General features: G+C 32.8%; 1 protein-coding gene across 2 annotated transcripts; it reads right to left on the bottom strand.

Annotated features, from left to right (window-relative positions):
• Positions 1-527: 527 nt before the first annotated feature.
• LOC106662875 (dopamine N-acetyltransferase-like) lies at positions 528-21,751 on the bottom strand. Of its 2 annotated transcripts, none has more exons than XM_014387308.2 (4): positions 21,651-21,751; positions 2,384-2,591; positions 1,178-1,466; positions 528-1,113 (listed from the first exon to the last, which is right to left on the bottom strand). In XM_014387308.2, exons 2-4 carry the CDS (start codon positions 2,562-2,564, stop codon positions 912-914), a joined length of 672 nt encoding a protein of 223 aa, XP_014242794.1. In that variant the 5' UTR covers positions 2,565-2,591; positions 21,651-21,751; the 3' UTR covers positions 528-911. The 2 variants fall into 2 exon arrangements, with proteins under 2 accessions (XP_014242794.1, XP_014242793.1); XM_014387307.1 differs by lacking the exon at positions 21,651-21,751 and adding an exon at positions 12,349-12,443.
• Between the last annotated feature and the right edge of the window lie 6,141 nt (positions 21,752-27,892).

Below are 27,892 nucleotides of genomic sequence, written 5' to 3' on the forward strand. Positions count from 1 at the left end.
TTTCACATGTGTAATCTATTTGATTCTCGGCAACAAGTGAAATGGCCACGGCGAGCTTTGGTGAGTTGTACATCATTTTAATTCACCGAAGGTCGTGGGTTTGAATCCCGCTCGTGACATTGACTTTTTTATCTCAACTTAAAACCTTAATTAATTGGTCAAGCGGACCACGAAAAATAGTGAATTTAATGAATTAAAATGAAGTATATTCATGAAAGTTCTACGTGACCATTTCACTTGTCGCTGAGAATCAAATAGATTACACGACATGGAAAAATAGCAAAAAGGAGGGAAAATTCAAAAGGTGGGTTTGAGATGGGAAGTTAGTGTCCGAGTGGATCAAAGTGATAGCTCAAGTGGTAGAGTAGCGGCGTATTTAGCCGAAGGTCATGGGTTCGAATCCCGCTCGTGTCACTGACTTTTATCTCAACTTGAAACTTTAATTAATTGAATTATTGCAAATATTTAAACTTAAAAGAATGAATTTTGTAAGTAGTAATAAAATACAGGAAAATCATTTACAGAAATTGAGTTTGATAAACTTATATTTGTTCAAACACAAACTATCACGACTTAGTATCACAAAACAATTTTTGAATTGTTCAGAAAAAAGAAATGTATACTTGGATTCTTTAAAATAAAATAATTTAAAAAAAAACAACAGTTTTTTTAAAACTAGGTATTCAGTTTTGATTTAATATTTACAATTAAAAACTTATTTAATACATATATAAAAAAGTCAATATCAATTAAATCTTGATTGAATAGTTCACATTCATAACATGCAAATTTTTTGAAAATGTATAAAGTCTTGTTTAAATGTGTACGTAATCTTGAAAAAGAAATGTCAAGATGTTTCAACGATAGTAACTACTGACGCATTTAGGGATGAAAAATCTATAGAAAACATTTCAGTTAACATGCATTACATATGTTTTCACACAAGCATGGGGTGGTTCAGGTACAAAGACTGGTTTTCCTTCTTCATCCAGATGGTCGGAATAGTTGAGGGTGTAAATGCAATGGAATCCTAGCCTTGAAACGGCCATGGCTGAATAGTGGCTGGTGCAGTCAACTTTGACTAACGGGTAACCTTGCTCTTTTGCCACTTTCCTTTAAAAATACATATAAGACGATTAATAAATAAGTTACGCTTATGTGTGGACATATAAAATACTTTGTCTGGTCGAAAAAGGCTTTAGCGATGCCCTGCCCCCTGCAGGCATCGTCCACTGACACGACCCTGATTTCCACGCAGCTGTCAATTTCGGGAAATTGGCCAAACACGTCGGAATCCTTACCGACTGTTGTCAGTAAATTGAGAATTTTTTTGAATTTTTGATTTGTGCAGTTTTGAAGATCGTCTTCTTTATCGTTTGATTTATCGTTCTCCTCTCTTCTCAAAACTCCATTTATGCAAACTCCTAGCATTTCGTTATCAGGAGATACCGCCATAAGAGAAACGCCTAAAAATCAATTTAAAATAAAAATTATGGTTCGGGACAAAAAGTTTTTTTAATATATCCATGTTAAAAACATTTATAAAAATTATATACTTTTGTTTACATATAAAAAATTTTTTTAATATAAAAAAATATTAAACTAAAAACATAACCCAAATGTATTAGGTGCATTCAGTATTCATTTAGCTCTTAATCATAAAGAAATATATAATCAATAAAAAAAAGCAAAGTGGCCAAAATAATCAAAGAATTTGATATTAGGTGCAATTTACATTGAGTAAGGAAATTTTTTAATTTAATATAATAATAGATAGGTAAAGGAATAAATAAAATAAAACAAATAAACAAAGTAAAATTATTATATATTAATAATAAAATAAAATTAAAAGAAAACAATAATTAAACCAGAGAAATAAATAAATGATGTACTAAATCGAGGAGAAATAGCACTAAGTTGGCTCACTACTTTTTAAATTACAAAAAAAAAAAAAATTGGAAGGTTAATTTGTTAAAATATTGTAATCTTTTAATTCTAGCAATAAATACAAAACAACGTGAATCAAACAATTCAATTACTCTGTACTGAAAACATTTGATGTGTTATGAAAGTTTAGAAAAAAATTAAATTTATCATCAATAATGGGTTAATCAGAGAATTATATGAAAACTATTAGAACATGACTATTAGAAAGTTAAAAATTCTGTTGTATGTTCTGTGTTAGCAAAATATCCTGTTTTATGTTTTGGCAAACTAAGAGAAAAGATATGTAGCTGAAAAGCTTATAAACATAAGAAATAAAAGTACAAATATCTGAAGAAAAACCATTTGTCACATTTTAATTGTAGTTTTTCTACAAGTTTTATGGACATGTGTTGACGTATAGCATATAAGTTGTTTTTAATTTTTTGTTTGTACATACCATCAGGGATGGAATCTAAACAATAAGTTTCCAGTTCGATGCATGTGGAACCAGGCTCGTCAAGGAGGCCGACACAGATGTTTAGGGGTTCGTCTTTGAAAAAGAATTTCCTCAAGAACTGGATCACCTGGCTCGAATCCCTGGTTGTTATGGGCTCGAGCCGGTAGCCCTTTCCTTCCATTCTCCCCTTTTTGGAAGAACGCGTCTCCTGGAAGAAAATGCCAACAATTATCACCAGCGAAATGTGCTTTATAAGGAAATATATAATTAAAATTAATTATGCTGAATATTTCTTAGATAAAAATGGTTTGAAGCATTGTGAAAAAAATTTGTTATATTGTTTATTTGGTTGGAAAAAAATGCATGGCACATAAAATCATTAAATCAGCAAGTCATTTAAAAACAAATTGGTGTTTAGTTCAAGAAAAACACCAACCCATGACAGAAACATATTTTTAAATGATATATAAAAATATCTTTCAGTCTGGGTTGTTTTTCTTGAACTAAACATCAAGTTGATTTTAAATTACTTTTGCTTTTTCTTCCAAATTAATGGAATTTACATAAATAAACTGTTTTCTTTATTTCAATTCAATTTATTGTTTGTACCAAAAAATGTCGCACATTAAAACAATAAAACATTAAAGTCAACTTTTTTTTAATATTACATATTGAAATTCATTTCGTTTAGCTAGCTATGCCAAGCATCACCAAGGCTCTATATTTCTTAATTATACTGTGAACCGTTTCTCCGGGGTACTACAAAAGTTTTATATAAAAATATTATTCTTTTTGTATTTACAAAAAATATCCAAAAAGTAAACCCTCCCTTTATAAAACGATAAAAGCTAAGACTCTGGTGGCCATCCAATCACAACATATTTTATATTGTTGCCCAAAGAAGGTATTCGCTTTTATATTTTTTGTATTGAGTAATGGCAAGTTTTTCAATTTCACAAGAAAGTAAGGAGTTTTGTTTATATATCAAATAAAATGGCAGACAAAATAAGAAGTTTAGATATATCAATGCATCCTGAATTGGAAATGAATTACTACTATTATCATAGAGCTTTGATGGACTATTATTTTGACTCGGGGCACCGTGAAAAAATTCTGATATATAAGGGTGCTAGAAACAAAAAGTTTGGGAACCACACGTTTGAGGCTTAAATATAAATTTAGCACTTAAAATATCTCGATTCTTAATATTTCTAATAATTATTATTTAATAGATTCATAATTGATAATCAGTGAATAAATAAAAGCACAGAAGCTGGTTAAACTAGACATTTATTACAGATTGTATTATATTGTATTATTCGATAATGTTTCTTTATTAGTATATGATTTAATTCATTGTAATGCCAGTAACATTAATTATTGTACTCACTCCACCTTAACTAGTTCTATAACTTAATATTTTATACTTAATATATAATTCACTATTTTTCATGGTCCGCTTGACCAATTAAATATCGTTCAATTAATTAAGTTTTTAGTTGAGGTAAAAAAGTCAGTGTGACTGAGTCACGATAGCTCAGTGGTAGAGTAGTATCAAGCCGAAGGTCGTGGGTTCGAATCCAGCTTGTGACATGGACTTTTTTTATCTCAACTAAAAACCTTAATTAATTGATTAATTTATAATATACTAAAACCTATGAATCAATATCTGACAATACTTTGTTGGAGTTATGAATTGTCATTAATTAAATGTACATCAAAGTTTTTAGTTTTGATTCAATTTTCTTTCGATCATAACTTTTTTCAGGTAATTTTTTGTAATGGAGAAACATCATCATATCGATTAACATGAATATTATTATATTATTGAATTGATTGAAGTTAAATGCAGTATATATTTATATTTAAATTTTATTTGTTAATTCAACAGCCACTTTTAGGTTTAGTATATGAATAAAATTTCAAATTTACCCAGAATTTAGTAAACAAGAATATAGTTTATCAAAGTCTATAGTTCAATTAAATTTTTAATTTCATTAAACTTGTTGAAAATATTTTAAAAATAAAGTTTAAATCGTGAGATGCGTTCTGGTGTGATGTAGGTTTCAGAAAAACATTTTCTTTATCGTGCCAACATTTCGATCTTTATTGAGATTATCTTCAGGGCTCAGTGTTTGTTTTCCATGTAGATGTGTCATTCTTGCATGTCGTGTTGAGAGTGCAGTTGGGCAATACACAGAAAACAAACACTTTGAGCCCTGAAGATGATCTCAATAAAGATCGAAATGTTGGCACGATAAAGAAAATGTTTTTCTGATACCTACATCACATCAGACAGAATCTCACGATTTCTGAATAATCATCGATTAACGGTCACCAATCACTACACACAATGTTTAAAGATTGGAGATACCGGACTGTTAAAACAATACAGTATTATCGAAGTAATTAGTCAAATTTTTATGCAACTTTTATCCTACAAAATTCTTTTCAAAATTTAGGTGCACAGTGATATCATTGTCTTTATTTACAATAATTATGCTAATTAATTAATGAATAAACAATAGAGTCGATAAAGTAGTTAGTAGTTGATAATTAAAGACACTGATGATTATTTTTTATGGGGGTTCACAACAGTATACACCCTGAGGACTTGGTGCTTTTGAAAAAACAGTCCATTTGTAAGTAGGTCGCCCTGTGTAAAAAAACTGCGATAAAATATTATTGAAACGTCGAAAAAATGTATATATGCATGTTGACGTATTTGGTTCAACAATAGTGTTTTACATGGATAATTTTTTAAATTACTTTTTGAATCTGCATATATAAATAGATTATTTGAAGAAAAGAAAGTTTATAACGTCTTGTTTTCAATTGGATGTAATTATACAATATAATTTTGTATGAGATAGTGTTTTTTTTTGTTTCATGGTCATATCAACCCCTTGGGGCTCGGGGTGTCGGTGTTTTTAACAAAAATCCGCCCAATTGCAAATATGCCGGGTTCGAATCCAGGGCCGCTGGGTTCGAACCCGGGACCTTTACTTTAGAGTGATGAGCGCCGCACATTGGGGCAAAGGCGGCAAAAAATCCATTTCCTAAAACTTAAATTTTGATAATTCAGTTTTCTTTTCTTACAGTATTTGAGCCAGAGAAGGCCGTAGTAACGATTTTACAGTTAAAAATTGATCAAAAACAAGTAATCCACTGCTGAAACCTGAATATTATAAATTATGCAAAATGTACAGCTAGTTTCTGAATATCCCACCGAGCGGTTAGTTGTAAAAACTCGGTCACCCTAATTTATTTTTATGTCAACATAATGACAAAAATCAGGTGTGTTAGTTGAGGGAAAACCAGCAATATTTGAGGAATATTTGGTTTTTTGGACGTTCAAAAAGAACTTAGTTGTTCTTTGTTTTGGCCTTTTTTTCGCTTTTATACACATCGATGTACTATCTCTGTGGTTTTCAGCTTCCTATTCTTGTCTATATGATTGCAGTGCTGTTTTTAATAGTGCTATTTAGCCTAAAATCTCTAAAATACAATAAATTTGGCCACTTTTTGTTTAGTTGAAGGATTTTGCCTTAACTGTTACTGTTTTTTTTTCTGTAAAGAAACCGAATCAGATATCAGAAATATCGTATCATGAAACGTTTTCTTTATTAGAAAGGTATATCTATAAAAAAGCAACTTAATGACTTTTTCATGGTTATATTCGTGTTTAGTTTACTATCAGATAGATCAGTAAATTGCCTATAAAGAACAGGTTTTCAGAATTTGTTCCTTACCTTCTTTACCCCGTGTTTAAACAGTCTATGAATAATTGTAGTTAAGTCCATCTCAGTCAATACGACGGATTATTTTTTGCAACGCGTAGCAGTTATTCCTCTAGCGTCCACAATTTCGGACGATTTGCTGGTCCACTCGATTCGAGACTAGTTTCAATGAATTCAGCGTATAGAAAAACGAGACCCGTGATTATTATTGGTGATATTTGTTCCATTTTTGGTTTTTGGATCACAGTTTTGGACGGTTTGATGTGGTCCAATCGATTCGAGAATAGTTTCATTGAATTCAGCATATAGAAAAACGAGACCCGTGATTATTATTGGTGATATTTGTTCCATTTTTGGTTTTTGGATCACAATTTTGGACGTTGTTGTTCCAATCGATTCGAGAATAGTTTCATTGAATTCATTGCACCACAAAACCTACAACAAACATACAAAATTTGGGGAACGTACCCTCAAATAGTTTAAGCGTTACTGAATTTTTTCCGCATTTTTTGCTAAACCACCGTCCACCGACGCCCCTTGTTTGATGTCGTCAAAACTGTATCGTCTCCGACCTAATGGTTCGCCTAGTCTCGCTAGTTTTTTCTCTAAAGAAACGTCAGTATTCAGTTTTAAACGTTTCAAAAACGAACATGGAAAAAAATAGCGGATCCAACACTGAAAGAAACGTTTTGGATGTCGGACAGATAAATCCACGGAGAATAGTCCCAAATTTTTGTTTGTTGTTTAGTAAATGATGTGAGGCGTCGGTGGCCGCAAAGGTCATCAATGTAAGGTAAACGGTCCTGGGTTCGAATCCAGCGGCCCTGCATTCGGACCCGACACCCCGAGGATTGATATAACTGCTTGCGAACCGCGAACCTTCGTGATAAAAATTAAATGAAAAAAATGTTGATTTTTTTAATAATTGCAATCCATAAAACCAGAATACGGGTTTATTGTAATGATTTAAATGATTCCTTTTTTTTCTCTCATGAGAGCAAATCTTGCGTGATCAATAATCGTTCAGTCAATCAATCCGCTGGACGACTCTTTTCCCTCTCCAAAGTTAGTAGATTAAGAGCATTTCTTTCAAGCAAAAAATACAGAGATTCCAATTAATCTCTATTATAAGAATTAATTAGTACTTCCACTCCGTGAGTTCCAAACCAATAAATTATACAATCCGATACGTAATGAGCGTCTCACTTGTTACCTAACCGCTTGTTATTGACATTGAACAATCAGCGGCCGTAACCAAGGGCAAAAGTGAATCACTTTGTTCTATTTTTCGTGAATGGCTCTCACGTGGGGTTGCCGACTGGTTTTAATGCTGTTTTTGAACAAGGACGTCGCATTCACGAAAAAAGTCCTTTCAGGACACGTCTGCAGCATAGTTAGAACTCTTGTTTTTGGAATGAATTTCCATTTAATTGCTTAATTAATTCCATTTAATTAAATTAAAAATCCCACAATTTGACTACATGTGATATATATAAATAAATTATAGAAATCATCAGTTTCCAAACAGGTATTTTTTTCCTCTATAGTTTGGATTGTTCAGATATTCCATACAAAGACAAATTGTGTAATTAAATTGAAATTTATCTCAAAAATAAAAATTCCATCGCTACAGTCCTGTCCGGAAAGGACTTTTTTTCGTAAATGCGACGTTCTTGTTCAAAAACAGCGTTAAAGCAGTCGACAACTCTACGTGCAAGCCATTCACGAAAAAAGAAAGTGATCCGCTTTCGGCCTAATATCTGGAAGTCGTATTCCAAAAATATCAATATTGGATGTAACCTTAAGAGCATACTACATGTTGAAAGCTAAAAGAATAAGCAAAAACAATAAATGTATATAAATGAAATTTTTAACTCCCAAAATCCCCTTGTGAGTATGTTGTCTTACTTAAATTCTGATAATGAATCAATAAATACAACTAAAAAAGCTGATAAATTATAGTTAGCTGTTTTCGATTGTACTTGTCTGCTTATTCTCACTACTGTTTTTATTCAAGAAGTATGCATCACTGAAAAACAAACGTCAAGAATATATTTTTTTATTGTTATTTATTTACAGTCCAAACAGGTCCCAAGCATAGGACAGTCAAGCAACACAACAAAACAATCATTATGATATAAAATACTAAAAAAGAATATAAAAATAATAGCAATAAAAATAACAGCAAAAGAAGCGCTTACACTTTTAACAAAAAATCAATATTATAAATAGATTAATAAATAGCACAACAAAAGTAATAAATAAACCCTCAATTACATTTTAAAGCACGTTTAATATATATTTTTTTTAATATGCGAAGACAAAGATGATCATTATCAATAGAAATGAGTGGTGTTAGTCTTTTAGCATTGTACAATTTCACATTTTTTCCACATCCTACATGCATTTGTTAAATTTAAACGTTTGTAAATTCCAGGCCCTGAAGATGATCTCAATAAAGATCGAAACGTTGGTACGATAAAGTAAATGCTTTTCTGAAACCGAATAATCATTATCAAAAGAAATAATTTTTTTGAAAAATTCTTTTTTAATCAATAACTGCATATCAAAACCAGATTTTAAAGAAAAAATGTTCATTTTTATTATTCAGAAATCGTGAGATGCGGTCTGGTGTGATGTAGGTTTCAGAAAAACATTTTCTCTATCGTGCCAACGTTTCGATCTTTATTGAGATCATCTTCAGCGCCTGGGATTTACAAACATTGTTTACATTTAACAAATACATTTAGGATGTGAAAAAGTGAATTTATACAATGCAAAATGTATTTTTTTATGTTTATTTTAATTTAATTTATTTAAAAAATTAATTTCAATTTTTAGGAAAAAATAAATAATATAAAAACCGAGTATTTTTGTTGAAAATGCATATCAATTGAAAAGTTAACTATGCATATTTAACTTTTTAACATTGTTACATTTGAAAAGTATGTTAGTCTATTCAAAATAACACGCTTTTTGATATACGCCGATGGACAAAAACGCACCGCCCTTAAATTTTAATTTATTTAGGTTTATTCATATTTTGCATACCAAAAATAGGTTTGGTTGTTAAAATAAGACATTTAAAAAAAAAATATTGAGTAAAGAACAAAAAACAGAAAATTCATAAACAAATAAAAAGTAAGAAAAAGTTTTTTGTATCCTTTAATGTTTAGTAAAATCTCTGGCACGAATCACGTTCGTTAAACCTTTTACATTCTTTGGAAAAGATTCCTGAAAAAATCCTGAGGAATTCTTTCCCATTCAGCAAGAACTGCCGTTTCCAACTCTTCTAGGGTATTACGGTCTGGGTTTCACTGTCGCACGTGTCGTTCCAATGTCTGAGTTGGTCCCAAATGTGTTCAATTGGGTTCAAATCTCGACTTCGAATTGGCCAAAGGAAATACTCAATTCCAATCTTAATCAGGTAGCAATCCACAATATTTGCTGTATGGGGCCTGGCGTTGTACTGCATTAGCAAGAACATCTCGCAGATGTTGGGGGGCAAATGACACATGTTCTCCGATTATGTCTTGTAAGTACCTCTGTGAAGTTAGAAACTTTCCTCGTACAACAACCAATTCGGTGCGGGATTACGAGGAAAAGCCACCCCAGAATATCTATGACCTACAGTGTAATGCCACCTAAGGAACCATACAACATTTCTTCTGAACGTCTCCATATAAAATTACGCCCATCTGAAAATTTGAGGCCAACTCTCATCTGTAAAGAGAATGTCGGAGGTCCCAAATCTTTCAATTTCCAATTCGCATGTCCCGCGCGAATTGAAGCCTGGCCATATACTTGTAAAATGAACAACAAAGCCAAATTTTCAAAGAAATGTGATTGGTTTAAAACTTTCCTTTAAAAATTTGAAATGTATCGCAATGTTTTTGTTCTTTACTGTTTGATTTGGTCATAGCCATATTATTTATATATTTTAGACGTCATATAAATATAAAATGGGTGTCATAAATTTGGAATGATCTCTTTCTCGTCTTTGACTAGAAAGAAATGTATAAAAGGAACAGAGCCAAAATAAAAAAATGTTTACATTCGACATTTGGACTATCACAAAAATTGATTTAATGATCTAAAAACGTATCAAAAATCGATACAAAAGTGGGCGATTAAGACAGTATTGTTGCAGGATCGACAATTGCGAGACATTTTTATTGACTGTTTGGTTTAAAAATTTATAAATTGTAATAAATGTATTGTTAGGAACAAATCATTCCGATATATTTCAAATGTCTAAGGAAAAGTTGTAAAAGTCGCAAGTTTGCAAATTTTACAATATTGTTCAATTTTCATTTATCGGATTTTGTTGATTACAACTTATATTAATAAAATGTTTAAACGATCAAATTACACAGTTTAGAATTAGAAAAATGAGGGTGCTAAGGTTGATAAGTCGGAGACTACCAACAATGGAGTCATATCAGCCTCCAATGCAAACGCACAACCATGTTCGTACAATAAAAAAATATAATAAATATTTAATATATAAAATATCTACAGATTAAATACGGGGAAACACCCCTGTTTCCGTTAAAAATCGAAACAATAGATCCTAATGTTCAAGGACTGTTTTTGTATCAGGTACCTACTCGCTCCCTATAACGAGTCATGGACTGGCACCCCTCGACTAAGTGTAATACTCTGAGCGACCTTTCTCTACTAGCGGGTTTTCACCCAAAAGCAGGTATCCGTTTAATAAACGTCATTGTTGTTAAATGAAGAAATCGAATGATTACAAAATTTTAGAAATTGTCACTGATTTAATGAATGAAGTAAAAGAATTTGTTATTGGGCCAAAGCTATCTGGATTTTTTTTACAACTTTTGGGAATACCATCTAATTCTTTTTGCCTGTACCACTGACATGACGTCTGAAATATAATTAATAAAATATTCGTTAATAATATCGTAATAAAACAGTTTGTTAATTATATTTCAGATTGTCAGTTGTACTTAGGAAAGAATTAAATTGTGGACCAAAAATTTTTGCCCAAAAATCTAAGTAGCTTTGGCACAAAAACAAATTCGTTTACTTCATTCGTTAAATTAATTCAGAATTTCTCAAATATTTCTCGAGTCAATCATTGATTTTCTTTATTTATCAACAATAACATTTATAGCAGGGTTGATTTATTAAAATTTCGATTCAGCATAACTGAACATGTTTTCATTAATTGTTTCCAAGAAGAAATTCATTATCAACGTTCTTTTAATCAATGCAAAATTTCCAAAATATTTGTAGTTTATTTTTACAGAATAATTATTTTCTTTATTATTGTCTGAAATACGTATTTCTTAACTTTTTATTCGATATTACTGAAAAAATTGTTAATTTATAAAAAATAATTAATTATAAATAAATAAATTATAATATTTAAAGAACTAACAAATACATATACAAAGACATTAGAGTATTAAGCCTACGCCGAATTTCCACAATATTTGTAGACTCGTTCTAAAAATTTTATTTTCTAATGAATATATAATAACTAATTAGAATTATTAGTTGTTCAATCAATAACGGTAAAAGTGTTTTGTGAAGTTTAAAACCAAAATCTAACCAGATTAGACAAAAATTTCCGACAACTTTTAAAAATCTTTAAAAAAAGGCCTACAAATGAGGGAAATTTGAATCAAATTTGATGCCTCTCCACAAAGCAGTTTTTCTATTTTTAAATAGTTTATCATTTTCCCTTTAAACTGAGCCATGAAAGAAATAAGCCAAAATAAGGTTTTTTAGATATTATCAGTTGAAAATCGATATTTGTGAACTATTTAATAAAATAAATGATGTTTCATAAATTTAAATATATATTAAATATAATATATACACATAACATGTAATATTATATATATCATAAAATAAAATATATAGCCTAGTTTTGGCTGTGCAAAAGAAAAAATAATAGGCAATTACATATATTTAAGACAGACAAACAAATAATTTCCATGTCTTTCAAGTCTCAAGCATTTTACGCTTAATTTTATTTCTATGTCGATAACACACTGGTTAGTTTTGTATAGTTGAATTTAAACGGATCTTCACGAACTACAATTAAATAAAACTATATTTATCAACGTCAAATTTCAAAATTATTTATTAATTGGGCGAGCTGATGGCTTTTGATAATTGGCACGAACACTTGTCACAAAACACTATAATTATTGTGTAAATCTAACGAAGAGTAATATTTTCAAACGTTACCGTAACATTGTCGGAAAATGGTTTATACAAAGTGTGGGTAGTCCTTGAAATGGTTTCCATCGTGGGGTCACTAAGGGAGAGGAAGAACGAGCTCAACTCTTATATATCACACTCCCACCAGGCTGTACCCCACCAGGTTTTGATCTATCTTTTAATTTAATATATCCAGTTTTCTGAGGATTTGAGCGGAAGTCTGATGAGAAGCGGATCCGCGAAGTGTTGACGATGATTCGGGACGAAAGTCGGTCTGTTTGAAAATCCCCAGACTTGCGTGATTGGTGAAGATTCGGGGTAACATTTTGGAATTTTTGGTTATAAACAGTGTACTTTTATCAATAAAATATAATTTGAGACTTTCATAGTATTGAATTGAATTATTAAAAACCTATTTTAGTATTTTATTATTCCTATACCTTTTCTTGGTTGATCCTGCTTGCATTCGATTTGACATCTATTTTATCAGGTTTTTGTATGTAGTGCTGTAGAATAATATATTTCTCGAATAGCGCCATTCTCAATTTATTTAAATTCTCTAGCATCACTGGGCGACTTTTTACCCTCTTTGACAACTCATCCCAAAGGAGTTCGATACGGTTTAAGTCGGGCTACATTCTGGCCACTCCAAGCATTGGATTGAAGCTCCATTCTAGCTGTGTGGGGCCTTGCATTGTCATGCATAAAAATAAAACCGTTGCCAATTGGTGGTCTATAAGGAACAACTTCCGATCATCATAAATTTATCCCGCAGCTGTTAGGGAACCTTCGATAAAGGTCAAGTTTGTGCGACCTTCCACAGAAATGATTGCCCAAAGTATCATTGATTTAATGTTTTTCGATTAAAGTGAGAAAATTTGCGAGTGCAAAGACTGAATTTTACGAAGATGCCTAGTCCTTTCTTTCTTGAAGCCGGTTCTAGTCACCGATAACTATGCGGTGCTTTGCATTGTAGTGCATAAGAGTAAAACCGTGTGGCATAAAAGGAGCAACTTTTCTTGATAACACATCTTCAATGTATCGCGTAGCTGTTAGGAAACCCTCGATGAAGATCAAGATTGTGCAACCTTCCGTAGAAATGCCTGCTGAAACCATAACCACCACCTCTATAGTTCCTCCGGAGTGAAAATGTTGCGGGGATATATCGCTTTTCTGTTCTTCTCCAAACCTTCTCTCGGCCTTCAGAAAACCTCAAACAAAACCTTGATTATCCGAAGACAAGATTTTAATCATACTTGTTCAGACTAATTGATGTGATGTCTTGCGAAACTTAACCGAGTTGTTCTGTGCCATGTAAGAAGTTCTGTACGGGAGGCAGGCTTTCTCGCACGTAATCCAGCTTCTGAAAATCTTCGCGTTATAGTGCGTAAACTGATCATCCCTCTGAGATGTGACTCGAAGGCAACCTGATCCTTCTTGAGTAACCTCCAGTATCTTCGTAGCGATGACCCTTCGCATAGTTGTCCTGGGAATGTTAAACACCATGGCCGCAAACTTCTTCTTCCATCTTCCAACAATGCTATGATTCTAGCCGAATCCGTATCACTTAAAACCACCACTCAAACAAATTTGAAACAAACATGGTACTTCGTAAAAAATCAAACTACTACTAAAGAAGCTTTACAGAAAAACGAACAATGATGAGATTGACTATTCAAAAATTTATCTACAAAATCCAATTGTAATCATGAGTGGGGGATTTTATCTGTGCTTTATTTACCTCTAATCCTTAAAAACAGACCAAATATTGTTGTAAGATAATCAATGATGGTTGTCTAAGGGATAATTAAAAATATTAAGGGTGGCTACTTTTCTTGCCTCTAAGTGTAGTTTAATTTGAAAATTATTCAGAAATCTCAACACGACACGCAAGAATGGCACAAGAAGACAAACACTTTGAGCCCTGAAGATGATCTCAATAAAGATCGAAACGTTGGCACGATAAAGAAATGTTTTTCTGGAACCTACATCACACCAGACCGCATCTCAAGATTTCTGAATAATTAACAAAATTAAAGGTTAACTGAACCATAAGCCAGAGTTAGAGCAGACCTCCCAAAAACTGACCTCGGGCATGGTGAGGATGCTGTACTCGATCTGGTAGAAAAGTCATCACTTGCTTTGGGTTCGACGATTTTTTTATAACTTATTTATGTATGAAGACTTATTGCAAACTTTAAATGCCTGGGATTTTGGAGACAAAGAGAAAACCGGATGGCAGAACATTTTGATTTAGAATCCAAATTTCGAAAGTTTGCTCGCGGTAAAATACAATTGCGAAGTGATGGACATTACTAAGTATACTTGGAATGGCAACTTCGTGGCAGTAATGATCAAGTCATTGAACCAACGGCTTTGCGATATTCTCACTCAGAAAAACATTGCTGTGCTAATGCCAGAAGCAATATCTCAATAAAGGAGTTGATTTGTCAGATCGATTTTTAGCGATTTATAGGCCCAGAATTAGAATAAAAAATTGGTGGTGGGCATTTTTTTCTGGATATGTCAATATAAGCATTGTTCAAGCTTGGGTTATATGTATACCAAGTTAACATCGTAGAGTATGTCGGAGTAGCACGCCTAGATTCGGTAGTACTAGATATTCCTACAACAGTACCCATGACCACCCGACACAAGCAAATAAGTCTGCTTACACGCTGGTTTGGTTTGCAGACTAAAATGATAGTAACGATCAAATTACCATAATTATATGGCCTAAGGTCTAATACCAATGGATAAGCATCGATATTATACATTTTTTTCTAATTTGTAATGTAAAGTCAGTAAACCAGCATTGCACGAATTACCTTTCATTGCATATCTATGGCCTGTTCCTGTTTAAATTTACCTAAATTTTGGATTGCGTTTATCACGCCATGGAAATCCAAACTAGAATCCGAGAATCTGTTTAACGTGCACAACAGAACAAAAATTGAAGGAACTCGAATAAAAACTTCCCAAAATGGTACGAACCTATAATAAAAAAAAAAATCGTTATCACCTCCTCGTTCGTGCAACGGCTCGTAAAGCCGGGCAAGGCTGCAGACGTTTATTTTTATCGGAAATTCAAAATGGGCAAACAACTCCTGGGGGGCCTAGAGTTGTCTGTCTTCAAGGTTGTGGTGTAGGAACGAAATATCGGACGTATTTAGAGACCCAGTTTTGACTTTATTTCGATTGTTAATTCAACTTTGCGACCAGTGACCCACGTTTGCTCTATCGGTTTTCTTACACTTGAATGAAGTCCAGAGGCTTGCTTCGCTTCAAGTCTTTTAAAACCCGAAGTCTCGATATTTTCCGCCTGGAACATTTTACACAGTATTCAGTGAAACCTAAAATTGAAAAATTATAAACCTGTCTGTCAGGGCTTGCATTATAATGTGCCGACGCTTAAAGACTAAATTCTAGTCTGGAATGGTAGTTTTTCAGACTTGGTAATACATATGCCAAATTTTCTTCTTTTAAAAACAAAATATGTTGCAAGTAGATTCAGTGTGAAAAAATTACGTTTATTTTTATGAATTGGTTATTTAAATTAATTATTCTTTTTATGTAAGGTCGTGGTTGAGATGAGAAAGCTAGTGACACGAACGGGATTCGAGCCGATGACCTTCGATCTACTCGGACACCAACTCCCAATCTCAACCTACAACTTTTCGAATAGTTTCCCTCTTTTTGCCATTTTTCAAATGTCGTGTAATCAGGATGCGATTCTCAGCGACTTATGAAGTGGCCACGGGGGAGTTGTTAGTGAAGTGATACTTCTTTACTTATTATATATTAAGCCATTTATGTTTAGTGGGCTAATTGACCATATTAATTATTTCAATTAATTATTCTTTTTATGTAGGTCTTGGTTGAGATGAAAAAGCTAGTGTCACGAACGGGATTCGAACCCACGAACTTGGGGTCAATACGCCGCTGCACTATCCACTTGACGTGACTTCGATACACTCGGACACCACTCGGAGTATTGAGCCGAAGGTCGTGGGTTTGAATCCGGTTCTTGACACTAGCATTTTCATGTAAACCAAGACCTTACATAAAAAGAATAATTAACTGAAATAATTAATATGGTCAATTAGATCACTAAGCATAAATGGATTAATTTAAAGTAATTTAATTCTTTCCAGGATATCCTGAAAAATAAACAAATAACACAAATTACTAATTTAGTGCCATTATGGGTAGATATATATTTTAAAAAGTTCATTGTAATTCAGTTATAAGAAATTGTTCAACAGAAAAAGATGAAAATACATTATTTCATTCTGCTTAAAAACTGAAAATTTAATTAGAATTGCGTGTGTGCATATGCGTGTTTTATTTAAATTTTATATTTATCGTTATTAGTCATTAGAATTAGTTTTTTTTTTGTCTCAGAACAGCATCATGTAATGACAGTTACTCTCGTGTCTGCAGTGATGAACTACTAAGTGAAATCAGGAAATTGTTTATGTAATCTGAATCGCCCTTTTATTAGTTTTACGTTTTCGAAACTGGTAGTTTATATATATATATATGTACTTGAGTGTCAAAAGTTTAAGAGATCAGATTTCCATTTGTGATGGTTTTTCAAATCATAAAGAAGAATTTCTTTCTTCTTCTACGTAAAATTTGTAATAATAACAGCACAATCGTAACTTTAAGGTTTTTAGTTGAGATAAAAAAGTCTGTCACGAGCGGGATTCGAACCCATGATCTTCGGCTAGATACGCCGCTACTCTACCACTTGAGCTATCGTGACCTTGATCCACTCGGACACCAACTTCCCATCTGAACCCCACCTTTTGAATTTTCGTATCTAGCCGTACGTCGTGGGTTCGAATCCCGCTCGTGACACTGACTTTTTTAACTCAACTAATAACCTTAATTAATTGAAAGATACTAATTGGTCAAACGGACCACGAAAACTAGCGAATTTAACATTATTTAACTTGAATCTCTATCGTTTCCTTATAAACTAAATAATAAGATTTTTTTTTTAATCTAATTATTCTTACCTTATTCGACAGACGGATTTAATTCCATGTTGTATATAATTTTATAAATGTGTCTCATGATGTGCACAAAATTGTAAAATCAAGTATCTATCTACCTATTTTTATTGTATTAAGAATTTAAGTTTAAAAAATCTGTGCTATCCAGCGACACTCAATTTTATAAATTATATAGAAAAAAATATATAAACTCCATTTAACAACGAAAAATAAACTTTTAAATCAGGAAACTAATCGGATTTTCTATATAATCTGTCCAATCTCACGACAACCTTTGAGAGCTTTTAAATACGCCAGACACAGGACACCAGACATGCTAATTATTGTAAAAAATACAGTAAGAAAAATAGATAGCTATGTTAATCGGATTTAAGTTATTACTTCCTATAAATTAATAATGTCTTCGTCAAGGATAAAGGTACTTACAAACTTAAACAAGCAATTGTCATCCTTTCAATGATGTCATCAGATTTGATTCAACATAAAAATAGAGGACGAAGTCCTATTATAGGTTTCAAGTTTAAAATTATGTTGAAAAAGAAATTTTTGAAAGTTATTGGCGGAAATTTCCAAGCCTCAATATTTCGTGAAGGATCAAAATTTATGGTTCCCTGTTATCAAAGTCGATCCCAATTTATTCTCAGTTGTATTGTTAAAGACACAAGGACTTAATTTTATTTAAGCTACACCGTACAATCTATACCTCCATCTTGTGTATTAAAGAGGATGATTTGCAATTTAAATTTATTGATTAACACGCCCATCCAAATTTTCAGAATTACTGCGCAATTTCTGTTAACTAAGATGCAAATTCGTGTTGTAGAAACATGTATAGTCAAAATGACATACATTAAAATACTTTAGCACACTTTCACATTAAAAATAAATAAAAGTTCTTGCGAAAAAAATTCTTTTTTTAAATCTTACTTATTGTAAGTTGAATTTCACTGGTTTTACAAATATGTTAAGTTTTTGAAAATCGTTAAATTGAAACCCTCAGGATGTACAGTAAACCCTAGCCACTTCCCTGTTATTTGACATTTTTGGTAACACATGTACATTATGAAAATTTACATCCATCTTTCTATTTTCATGTTATTGCTGAATAGACAAAAATAATTAAACGTTTTATTTTGATCGGTTTTACACGTTAATTAAAAAATCGAAAATGAATAGGCTTTTATTCATTTTATTTTTTGATATATTTTGAAACAATAATAATAATTAAATTTATGAGCAATTATTATTCAGAAATCGTGAGATGCGGTCTGGTGTGATGTAGGTATCAGAAAAACATTTTCTCTATCGTGCCAACGTTTCGATCTTTATTGAGATCAGCTTCAGGGCCTGGGATTTACAAACATTGTTTACATTTAACAAATACATTTAGGATTGGAAAAGTGAATTTATACAATGCAAAATATATTTTTTTAAAGTATNACGCGTATAAATATAAAACAGCAAAATCTCACTGGCACTTTCAACACGACACGCAAGAATGGCACAATTACACAGAAGTCAAACACTTTGAGTGAGTAGAAATACTTTGAATATAAAAGATATTTTGCATTGTATAAATTCACTTTTCCACATCCTAAATGATTTGTTAAATGTAAACAATGTTTGTAAATCTCAGGCCCTGAAGATGATCTCAATAAAGATCGAAACGTTAGCACGATAGAGAAAATGTTTTTCTGATACCTACATCACACCAGACCGCATCTCACAATAAAAAACAAACTTAGGGTCGGTGGAGGAATATCAAGTACTCCACCGACCAAACGGAATGAGTGTACTGTATGGATGTATTTATGTGTATGAATGTATTTATTTGTACGAATGTAGTGTTTGAAAGGGTAAATAGAAAATAGACATAGTTGGGGGCTGAAATGACCTAGATGTCGGAAGCCCCAATCAAAAAAAAAAAAAAATAAATAAATAAATAAAAAACAAACAATACTGCATGGATACTCCGTCTGCCGGAAGGTAGTGAGAACATAGTAGTATTAGTAGTAATGATGATAATAATAATAACAGAACAAAGTAAAATAAACAAATAATTATGCACTGAAAAATAATATAAACCTCTCTGATTATAAATTATTGAGAACGGTTAACAAAAGTAAAAATTTTCCTGAAATAAAATAAATAACCAAAATAGAAACTAATAGAATGAATTAGTTATTTTGAAACAATAAAACAGTTCTATCAAATCATAAATTAACATAAATAGGAGTTACGAATTATACACGGCAAGTTACCTACTCAGGTGCTGCTGATTTTCTAGGATTATTCTCAGTCCTATGCCGACCGAAATTAGACCGAAATTTCACCTTATGACATGATATTTTTAACCTAAATACACTCACACCCTCACTCATTCATAATTCATGTTTTCATATTTACATCGTACTCGTAGGGCGGTGGAAAATTCGATATTCCCCCCTTTCATATATCACCGTTTACACGTAATTTATAATATACACATAATTAAGGGCGTCGGTGGCCGCAACGGTTTAGGCATCGGCACGGCGCTCATCACTGTAAGGTAAAGGTCCTGGGTTCGAATCCAGTGGCTCTGCATTCGAACCCGACATACTTACAAATGTCTTTTCGAAAACACCGGCACCCCGAGGGGTTGATATAACCTGCTGCCAACCCTCGTAAAAAAACATTTCAATAAATTATTCTTTTTATCTACGGTCTTGGCTGAGATGAAAATAATAATTAATTGAAATAATTAATATTGTCAATTATGACCGCTAAACATATATGGATGCTATTAAATACTTATTCAGAAATCGTGAGATGCGGTCTGGTGTGATGTAGGTATCAGAAAAACATTTTCTTTATCGTGCCAACGTTTTGATCTTTATTAAGATCATCTTCAGGGCCTGGGATTTACAAACATTGTTTACATTTAACAAATACATTTAGGATGTAGAAAAGTGAATTTATACAATGCAAAATATATTTTTTATGTTCAATCAAAGTATTTCTACTCACTCTAAGTGTTTGTCTTCTGTGTAATTGTGCCATTCTTGCGTGTCGTGTTGAGAATGCCAGTGAGATTTTGCTGTATCTCTTCTGTAATTGATGCTGTGTTTATCTCTGTTGATATAAACCATTTCTAAGAAATTACGTTTATGTTTGTTTTGTTCTGTATGTAATATTTTTGGATTTTTGAAGTCGAAATTGTGTTGGTGTTCAAAATGGTGGGTAGCGAGTGCTGTAGGATTTTGCTTGGGTTTTTTGCAATCAGAGATATGTTGCTTTACTCTCTTGTCCAGATATTGGGATGTAAGACCGATGTGAGTTGCCGGACAGTTTAAACAGTTGATCTTGTAGAGGCGCCAGAAGACGAGTGAGACTAGCGTCTCTTCCACATGGACTAATGTAGTCCTTGATCATCAAGATTATGAAATAAACGAGGTTTTATCCAGGATGAAGATGTTCAGAAGATGTTAAATGGGTCTCGGCGAAGAAGCTGATAATTTCAAAGAGTTGAGTTCCAATAATGTGTTCCATGTTCAATGGATTAGCTTCGGGGCGAAGGTGGAAAAAAGATTATCTTTTTGAACTATATAGACAGAATTAATCCGGTTTCCTCCAGTAATCGGGATAGGGGATTAAAAGACACACTGCGTTGCCCGAGCACTATCTCATTACGCGCTCTCTATATGGAGCCAAGTCGCACCCTTCAATTACGTCGGACACATCGAGCAACCTTTCTCTTCTCTACATGCCGGACATAATAATGATAATGACATACTATTATTTCACTTTTCCTCTAAAATAGTACTTTAGATTAGATATGTTTTTAATTAGGACAGTTTTGAACAGAGTAAGAGAAAAAACTTTATTATCGGGACTTTTTTTTAATGACATATTTCTAATCGCCCAACGGCATTTGATTAAACAAACAATTAATTTTTCGTTCATTTATTCTCTTGTAATACAGCCGCTATAAATTTAACATCGATTTTTTTCAGTCGCTCTAATGTTATTACATAAAAATTTAGATTAGGTATTTTTGCTTCTTAACGTTTTTAATTTCGATGTCACGTATTTGACACACTGGGTCCGCATGTTCTCGCTTTCTTTTATGTGCATATTTGTTCTTTCGGTTATTTAAAAATGAAAAAAATTAATTATTTATGTAACATGAATGATCGAATAGCTGCTAAAAGCTTTAGCGAACTAAAAATGTTTTCAAGCGACGCTTATATAACACAAACCAACTTGAGAGTACTATTTTTTTACTATAATAAATTAACTTTATCTTTAGAATAAGATACCAGTACTTACTTTGATCCAAGGAGTAGAAAAGTACAAGGTTTTTCGCTTGAAAATTTCGGATATTTTTTCTCAGAACTTTCGGTACACATTGTCTAGTGGTACTGAACTAATAAAGAATTGCTGATAAACCACGGCAATAGATAGGGCAGAGATAACGATTATTAACTAACGCTTATCTCATTAAAAATGGACGTGGGTCGATCCATAAAATACATATACGATAGAACTGGCATTTCAGTTTTATTCGTTTTATTTATTTATTTTTTTTAATATTAAGGGAAGCATTACGGGGGGGGGTCATTTACCATTCGATTATTTTTACTGCCAATATAAAACTGGTCTATCAACAAGAGTAAAAATGGAAATTTTAAGTTACTTAAGATGATGACATCGGCAGCTCAGAGGAAAACTGTAAGTTGTCACCCTTCAAAGCATTTCCTAAGTCGTCAATGATTTAGGATTTTTTAAATAAGCAAAATAGTTTCTTCTTTAAAGCCTCATGAAGAGCGACAAATGTTTGCAACCATAAATAAACACGAAAAAGTTTACAAAGGCCTCCCCCTTCATCATAAAGACTCCTTCATCCTTTATGGTTACTCTTGATCTAAAAAGATTACCAAAGTTGATTTTCTTCGTTTTGAATCTTACCAAGCGAAGTTCTTGTTCGAAACCTGTCCCGTCCTAATTCATTTTATCCCCAGGTGAAACTTAAAAGAAAGGGTTCCGAGTAAAACAAGCCTTGGAATATTACCAGACGACATGGGAACCCCGGTCAGGAAAGGCTAGGACGTTGACGTGTAAATTAATTGCCCTAGTAGACACCATTCTGTGAACACGCCACTGGGCAAACACGTAAACGTTTGTTTACGAAAACTAAATTTGCTTTTAATCACAGGCGTTTCCTAACATTAATGATTCATACAGTAAACATTTTCATCTTTTCTGAAAAAAGTTGAGAGCTGTCCTCAGTCCCTTAGTAGATCTGATAGTAATTTAGTTTTCGTTTAAATTTAAATTTAAATGTGGCAAGCCGTTTCGATACTGGAGTAATAAGAGTAAAGCGCAAGGGAAAGGTGAAAAATTAAATATTTCAATGGAAATTGATAAAGAATTTAAGTTAGTGGTTTACCATTTAAAGAAACTTAGACATGCCAGCTTTTTAATATTTATAATAAGTATGGCTTTATTGTTAGTCAATAAAGTTAGATGTAAAAATTTATCAAAAAATAATGAAATTTTTTTTCATATTAGACATTTTTATTTAAACCATTCTTAACATTTATATTAACTTCTTTCAATTAATTTTTATCTTAATTTTTTTTAAAACCTTTAAAATCTTTATCTTAATTTTTTAAATATATTTAAATATTGTTTGAGATAAAAAAGTCAGTGCCACGAGCTGGATTCGAACCGACGACCTTCGGCTAAATAACCGCTTGAGCTATCGTTAGAGAAGCGGCGTATTGAGCCGAAGGTTGTGGGTTCGAATCCCGCTCGTGGCACTGACTTTTCCATTTCAACCAATACCTTACGTAAAGATTAATTAACTGAAAGAAGTTATTTGGTCAATCGGACCACGAAATATAATGGATTTAATTAACTTTGTGACAGTTTATATACGTATTACATATTTCTGTTATATTTCTTTGTAAACCCTAAATTCGATATCCGAGAAAAAAAAGAAGTTATTTTTTCTGCGTTTGACATTTAACTGACAGCTATCACGTTAAATCTTTTGATAAGTAAAGAATAAACAAAAATTTTGATAATGTTTCAATAGCTGTATCGGTCACCTGCTCTTGGGCCAAAGCCCGCGCAGGTGCCCCTTATGCAGAGAAAGGTTGCTCGATCCCACATACTGGAAACATGTCGTGCCTTGGCTCCCTACAGGGAGCGTGTAGGCATGCCATCCAATCTGAAAATAGTACTCGAACAGTGCAGCCGGTTTTCTGGGGGGGAAATTGTTTTTTTTTTAAATTGTATATAATATGTCTTATGTGTCGTATCTATATGTTTTGTCTGAGTGAATGTATTTATTAGCGTGAATGGCGAGGGGTGAGGGTGAAATATAACGTCATCATCGCCCCTCGAACGTTGAGAGCATAAGAGTGTGTGTTCGGGGTCGTTGGCGGAATATTTATAAAAATACTCCATCGACCCCAATCTAGATTAGTTTAAGTATAGGTCGGTGGAGGAATATCAAGTACTCCACCGACCAAACGGAATGAGTGTACTGTATGGATGTATTTATGTGTATGAATGTATTTATTTGTATGAATGTAGTGTTTGAAAGGGTAAATAGAATATAGACTATAGACTTAGTTGGGGGCTGAAATGACTTAGATGTCGGAAGTCCCAGTAAAAAAAAAAGAAGCTTTATCTTCTTTTTAAGAAATCATGCTATCCGAGTCGATATATGAATGTATTTATTTGTATGAATGTAGTGTTAAAGGACAGTTGTCAAACTTGACCACATGAATGCAGTCGAAAATAAAAATGAAACAGTGACTTGATCGGCAATTCCACAATGTCAACGCGATGCCAGATTTTTCGTTGCTGAAGCAATAAAAAAACCGGACAAACTACTTTCTGAGTGGTCAAGGGTCAGCCTATAAGTATTGAAACGCAAATGCTTTATATCTTACTAGTAGAAAAACTACTGCGTGCATATTATTTTTAAATAAATTAATTGAAAAAGGGAAATGTTTTGTCATTAAGTCATAAACAAAGAGCTAGAAGTGAGAAATTGATTCAGTTCATCTATGAAGTACAATTATTCAAGAAACATCTTCTAATAGTCTGTATTATACTTTTTTTTTAAATGGAATGATGCCTGCGGAATATTCTATTAAGCAAAATATAAAAAAACCCATAAAAGTCGAACAGAAAAGGATTTATCTGCGTTTAACTATCCTGACTACCTTTTATTTCTAAAACCATCCCTCATCGCTGTGAAACGACCAAAAGCTTATACCAAACGTTCTGCACATCCGTCACTCGAGCGACCAAGTGAAGTGGAAGCAAGCTGATTGAATAAGCCCATCTAATTTCCGAGGAAAATTGACTTTCATGGGGTTCGTTTTACTTTCATGTCCGCACCGAGCGGATTCAGAATAGCTTGACTGTGTTTATTTAGTATTTTATGTAATATGCATTGACTGCAATTTAAGAGAAAATAAGAAGAAATAATGGTCGTATATTGAGAAGGTTCTGGTGAATAAAATCAAAAAGAATCGTGTCAATTTTCAGAGATCATTATAAATTACACATCTGAACGATTGAACCTATGATATCGCAACATTTTTCTATACTAACCCATATATGATGTTTTTTAGTAGTCCCAACTGACCTATTAATTATATTAATTGATTATACTTAAATCTAAGGTCCTAGTTGAGATGAAAAGTAAGCGTCACGAGCGGGATTTGAACCTACGACCTTCGGCGGACTTGAGGGTAAGAATATGTGATTGACAACATAGGCTAGGTAGATATGATCAGTATTGATCAAATTCAGTGAATAGATAAGCAGTGATTAAGTATAGAAAAAAGTGAAAATAGGTGGACTGAGTGTTTGTTGGTCATATATAATCCCTTGTCCATATTATATTATTATACATTAATTAATAATACTAGTATAGTACTTATTAATACTAATATACTCGTAGGGTGGTGGAAAATTTGATATTCCCCCCTTTCATATATCACCGTTTACACATAATTTATAATATACACATAATGAAGGGCGTCGGTGGCCTCAACGGTTTAGGCGTTGACACAGCGCTCATCACTGTGAAAGGTGAAGGTCCCGTGTTCGAATCCAGCGGCCCTCATTGAACCTGACATATTTACAATTTTTTTTTTCAAAGAGGGTTTATAAGACCTCTGCTGTTTCAAACCCTCGTAAAAAAATTGATGAAGTGGCATTGACTCCTCCAGACTGAATGAATTATTAGCGAAAGTGTTTTTCTATGAATGGACGGGACTGTCGAGGAAAATCGAGTACTCCATGTTCCATCTAACAAGTTGGTTAATTCGTTTAATGGATATGTGGAGTGTGATAGGCTGGTAAGACTCCGGGTAATGTCAAAAAGTCTCAACAATTTTTAAATTGTGAACAATGTTAGCATGGTTATCCTGTATGAATTACTTATTTGCGAAAATGGAAGAAGCTCGGCGAGGCGATGGACTTCTTGCCGACGACCCAGTTGTTAGGGTTAGTGTAGCCCTCAATGGTGCCTCTGTAATCTGAACCCGCCAGGTATAGATTAGGTTAATATTTAGTAGCATGAATTCGTATTTGTGAAAAATCGTTAAAGTTTAACCTACCACGTATGGAAAAGTTAAAACAAGTAAAAATAACAACTAACTCATTGTTTTGGTAGAAACACCATACAGATCTGACAGAACAGAAGAGAAATTATGCTCCTGGTTTTTTTTCAGGTTTGATAACAGTTGGACTAGGCAAATTCCATCTCGAGGTAAACAGTGAAGCACACTATCATACTATTCTTATTCAGTCTTCTTACTCCCACTGTTTACTTTTATCAGTAGTGATCATATTTATTCCAAATGCATATTAATACTATTTGATACCGAAACTGAATATCATGAACTGTGACAATACTAATCATTTTTCCATTTTGACTGTTGGTCTCTATTTTCAGTATTAGAAATATCGACCACTTTTCACTCCATTTTCTGGAGATCTAGGATCTAGGAAGGAAGAAGAAAGCAAATTCAGTTGTTAATGCTAAGCTTTCGACCTATTTTAAGGTCATCATCTGGGCAAAGCTATCTTAAATAGCTACAGATTGACATATTTAAGATTGTCTGATGCAGACCTTAAAATAAGTCGAGAGATTGGATGATCTGTCCTAATTTTACTCACTCTTGAGACAAAATGGGGAGCAAATTAATAGATGACTGAACAGTGTTGATCATATTATATTTATAGAAAAACAGCTAGAACTGTTGTTAGATATGATCAGTACAGATATTGTTCAACTAGAATAAAAATTTAAAGCATGCGTCTAAATATACGTAAAGTTGATCATATTCGATCAAGAGGATAACAGTATATACTGAGGAAGATTAGTTCCGTCCTAAACAAGAGGTAAACGTAATAAATCAACTAGCTAGCTAGCTGTTGTTACTAAGGATGCCAGTCTCGAAACTAAAAATGAAAATAAATGGACTGATTATTATTGGAGTTGATTGAATCCTGTATACATTAATGAGGAAAGCACAATAGACCAATATTTGTTGGCGACAAGGTCGTGAACAGGCCGACTCGCAATGACCCAACCTAACCTCAGCCTGGAAGTAAACAGTGATAAATAGATGAATAAATATGATAAAGTTGTTATTGCAGTATTGACCTCCGCTGTACAGTAATTTTTTAAATCTTTTTGAGGTTCAATCGAAGTAGAGTTTTTATTTTGCAAAATTTCGTTCGTTTTATGAAAATTATCAGGGCCTTTTTACTTTTTGGAAAAAGTAGTGCTTGCCACACAAAAAGTGAATTGCCGTCTCACCCACCTCAAACTATTTCTATTATCAGGGCCTGTGAGTAGTTGCATTTTATATAATAATATTTACCTTTAATACTTTGGAATATCGTTAATTTTAATTTTTTATAACAGAAATATTATGTAAATTTAAAAATACGATGATCAATATTAAATTTAAATGAGTGTATGTGTTAAGCTTTGTCTAAGGTTTGCCTAAGTGGATTTAAATTTAAAAAAGTTTTAATTACACTCAAAAAACATCAGATATAACATCAACCAGTTTGATCGCTTTAAGTCTTCAGGGAACAATAAGAATAGAAGGTTGGATCTGATCAGTGCTGATCGTGTTCAAGTGGATATAACCAGTGAGAATAACGGCCGAAATATGATCAATGCTGTTCATGTTCTTCTAGAATAACCAGTGAGTACCAACGTCTCAATGTGATCAGTGCTGATCATGTTCAAATGGACATAACCAGTGAGAATAACGGCCGAAATATGATCAATGCTGATCAGTTCTTCTAGAAATAACCAGTGACTACCAACGCCTCAATGTGATCAATGCTAATCAGTTCAACTGGACATAACCTGTGAGAATAACGGCCGAAATATGATCAATGCTGTTCATGTTCTTCTAGAAATAACGAGTGAGTACCAACGCCTCAATATGATTAGTGCTGATCATGTTCAACTGGACATAACCTGTGAGAATAACGGCCGAAATATGATCAATGCTGTT

The sequence above is a fragment of the Cimex lectularius genome, unplaced genomic scaffold, assembly GCF_000648675.2.
Source record: "Cimex lectularius strain Harlan isolate CLEC.00 unplaced genomic scaffold, Clec_2.1 scaffold84, whole genome shotgun sequence".
Taxonomy (NCBI): Eukaryota; Metazoa; Arthropoda; class Insecta; order Hemiptera; family Cimicidae; genus Cimex; species Cimex lectularius.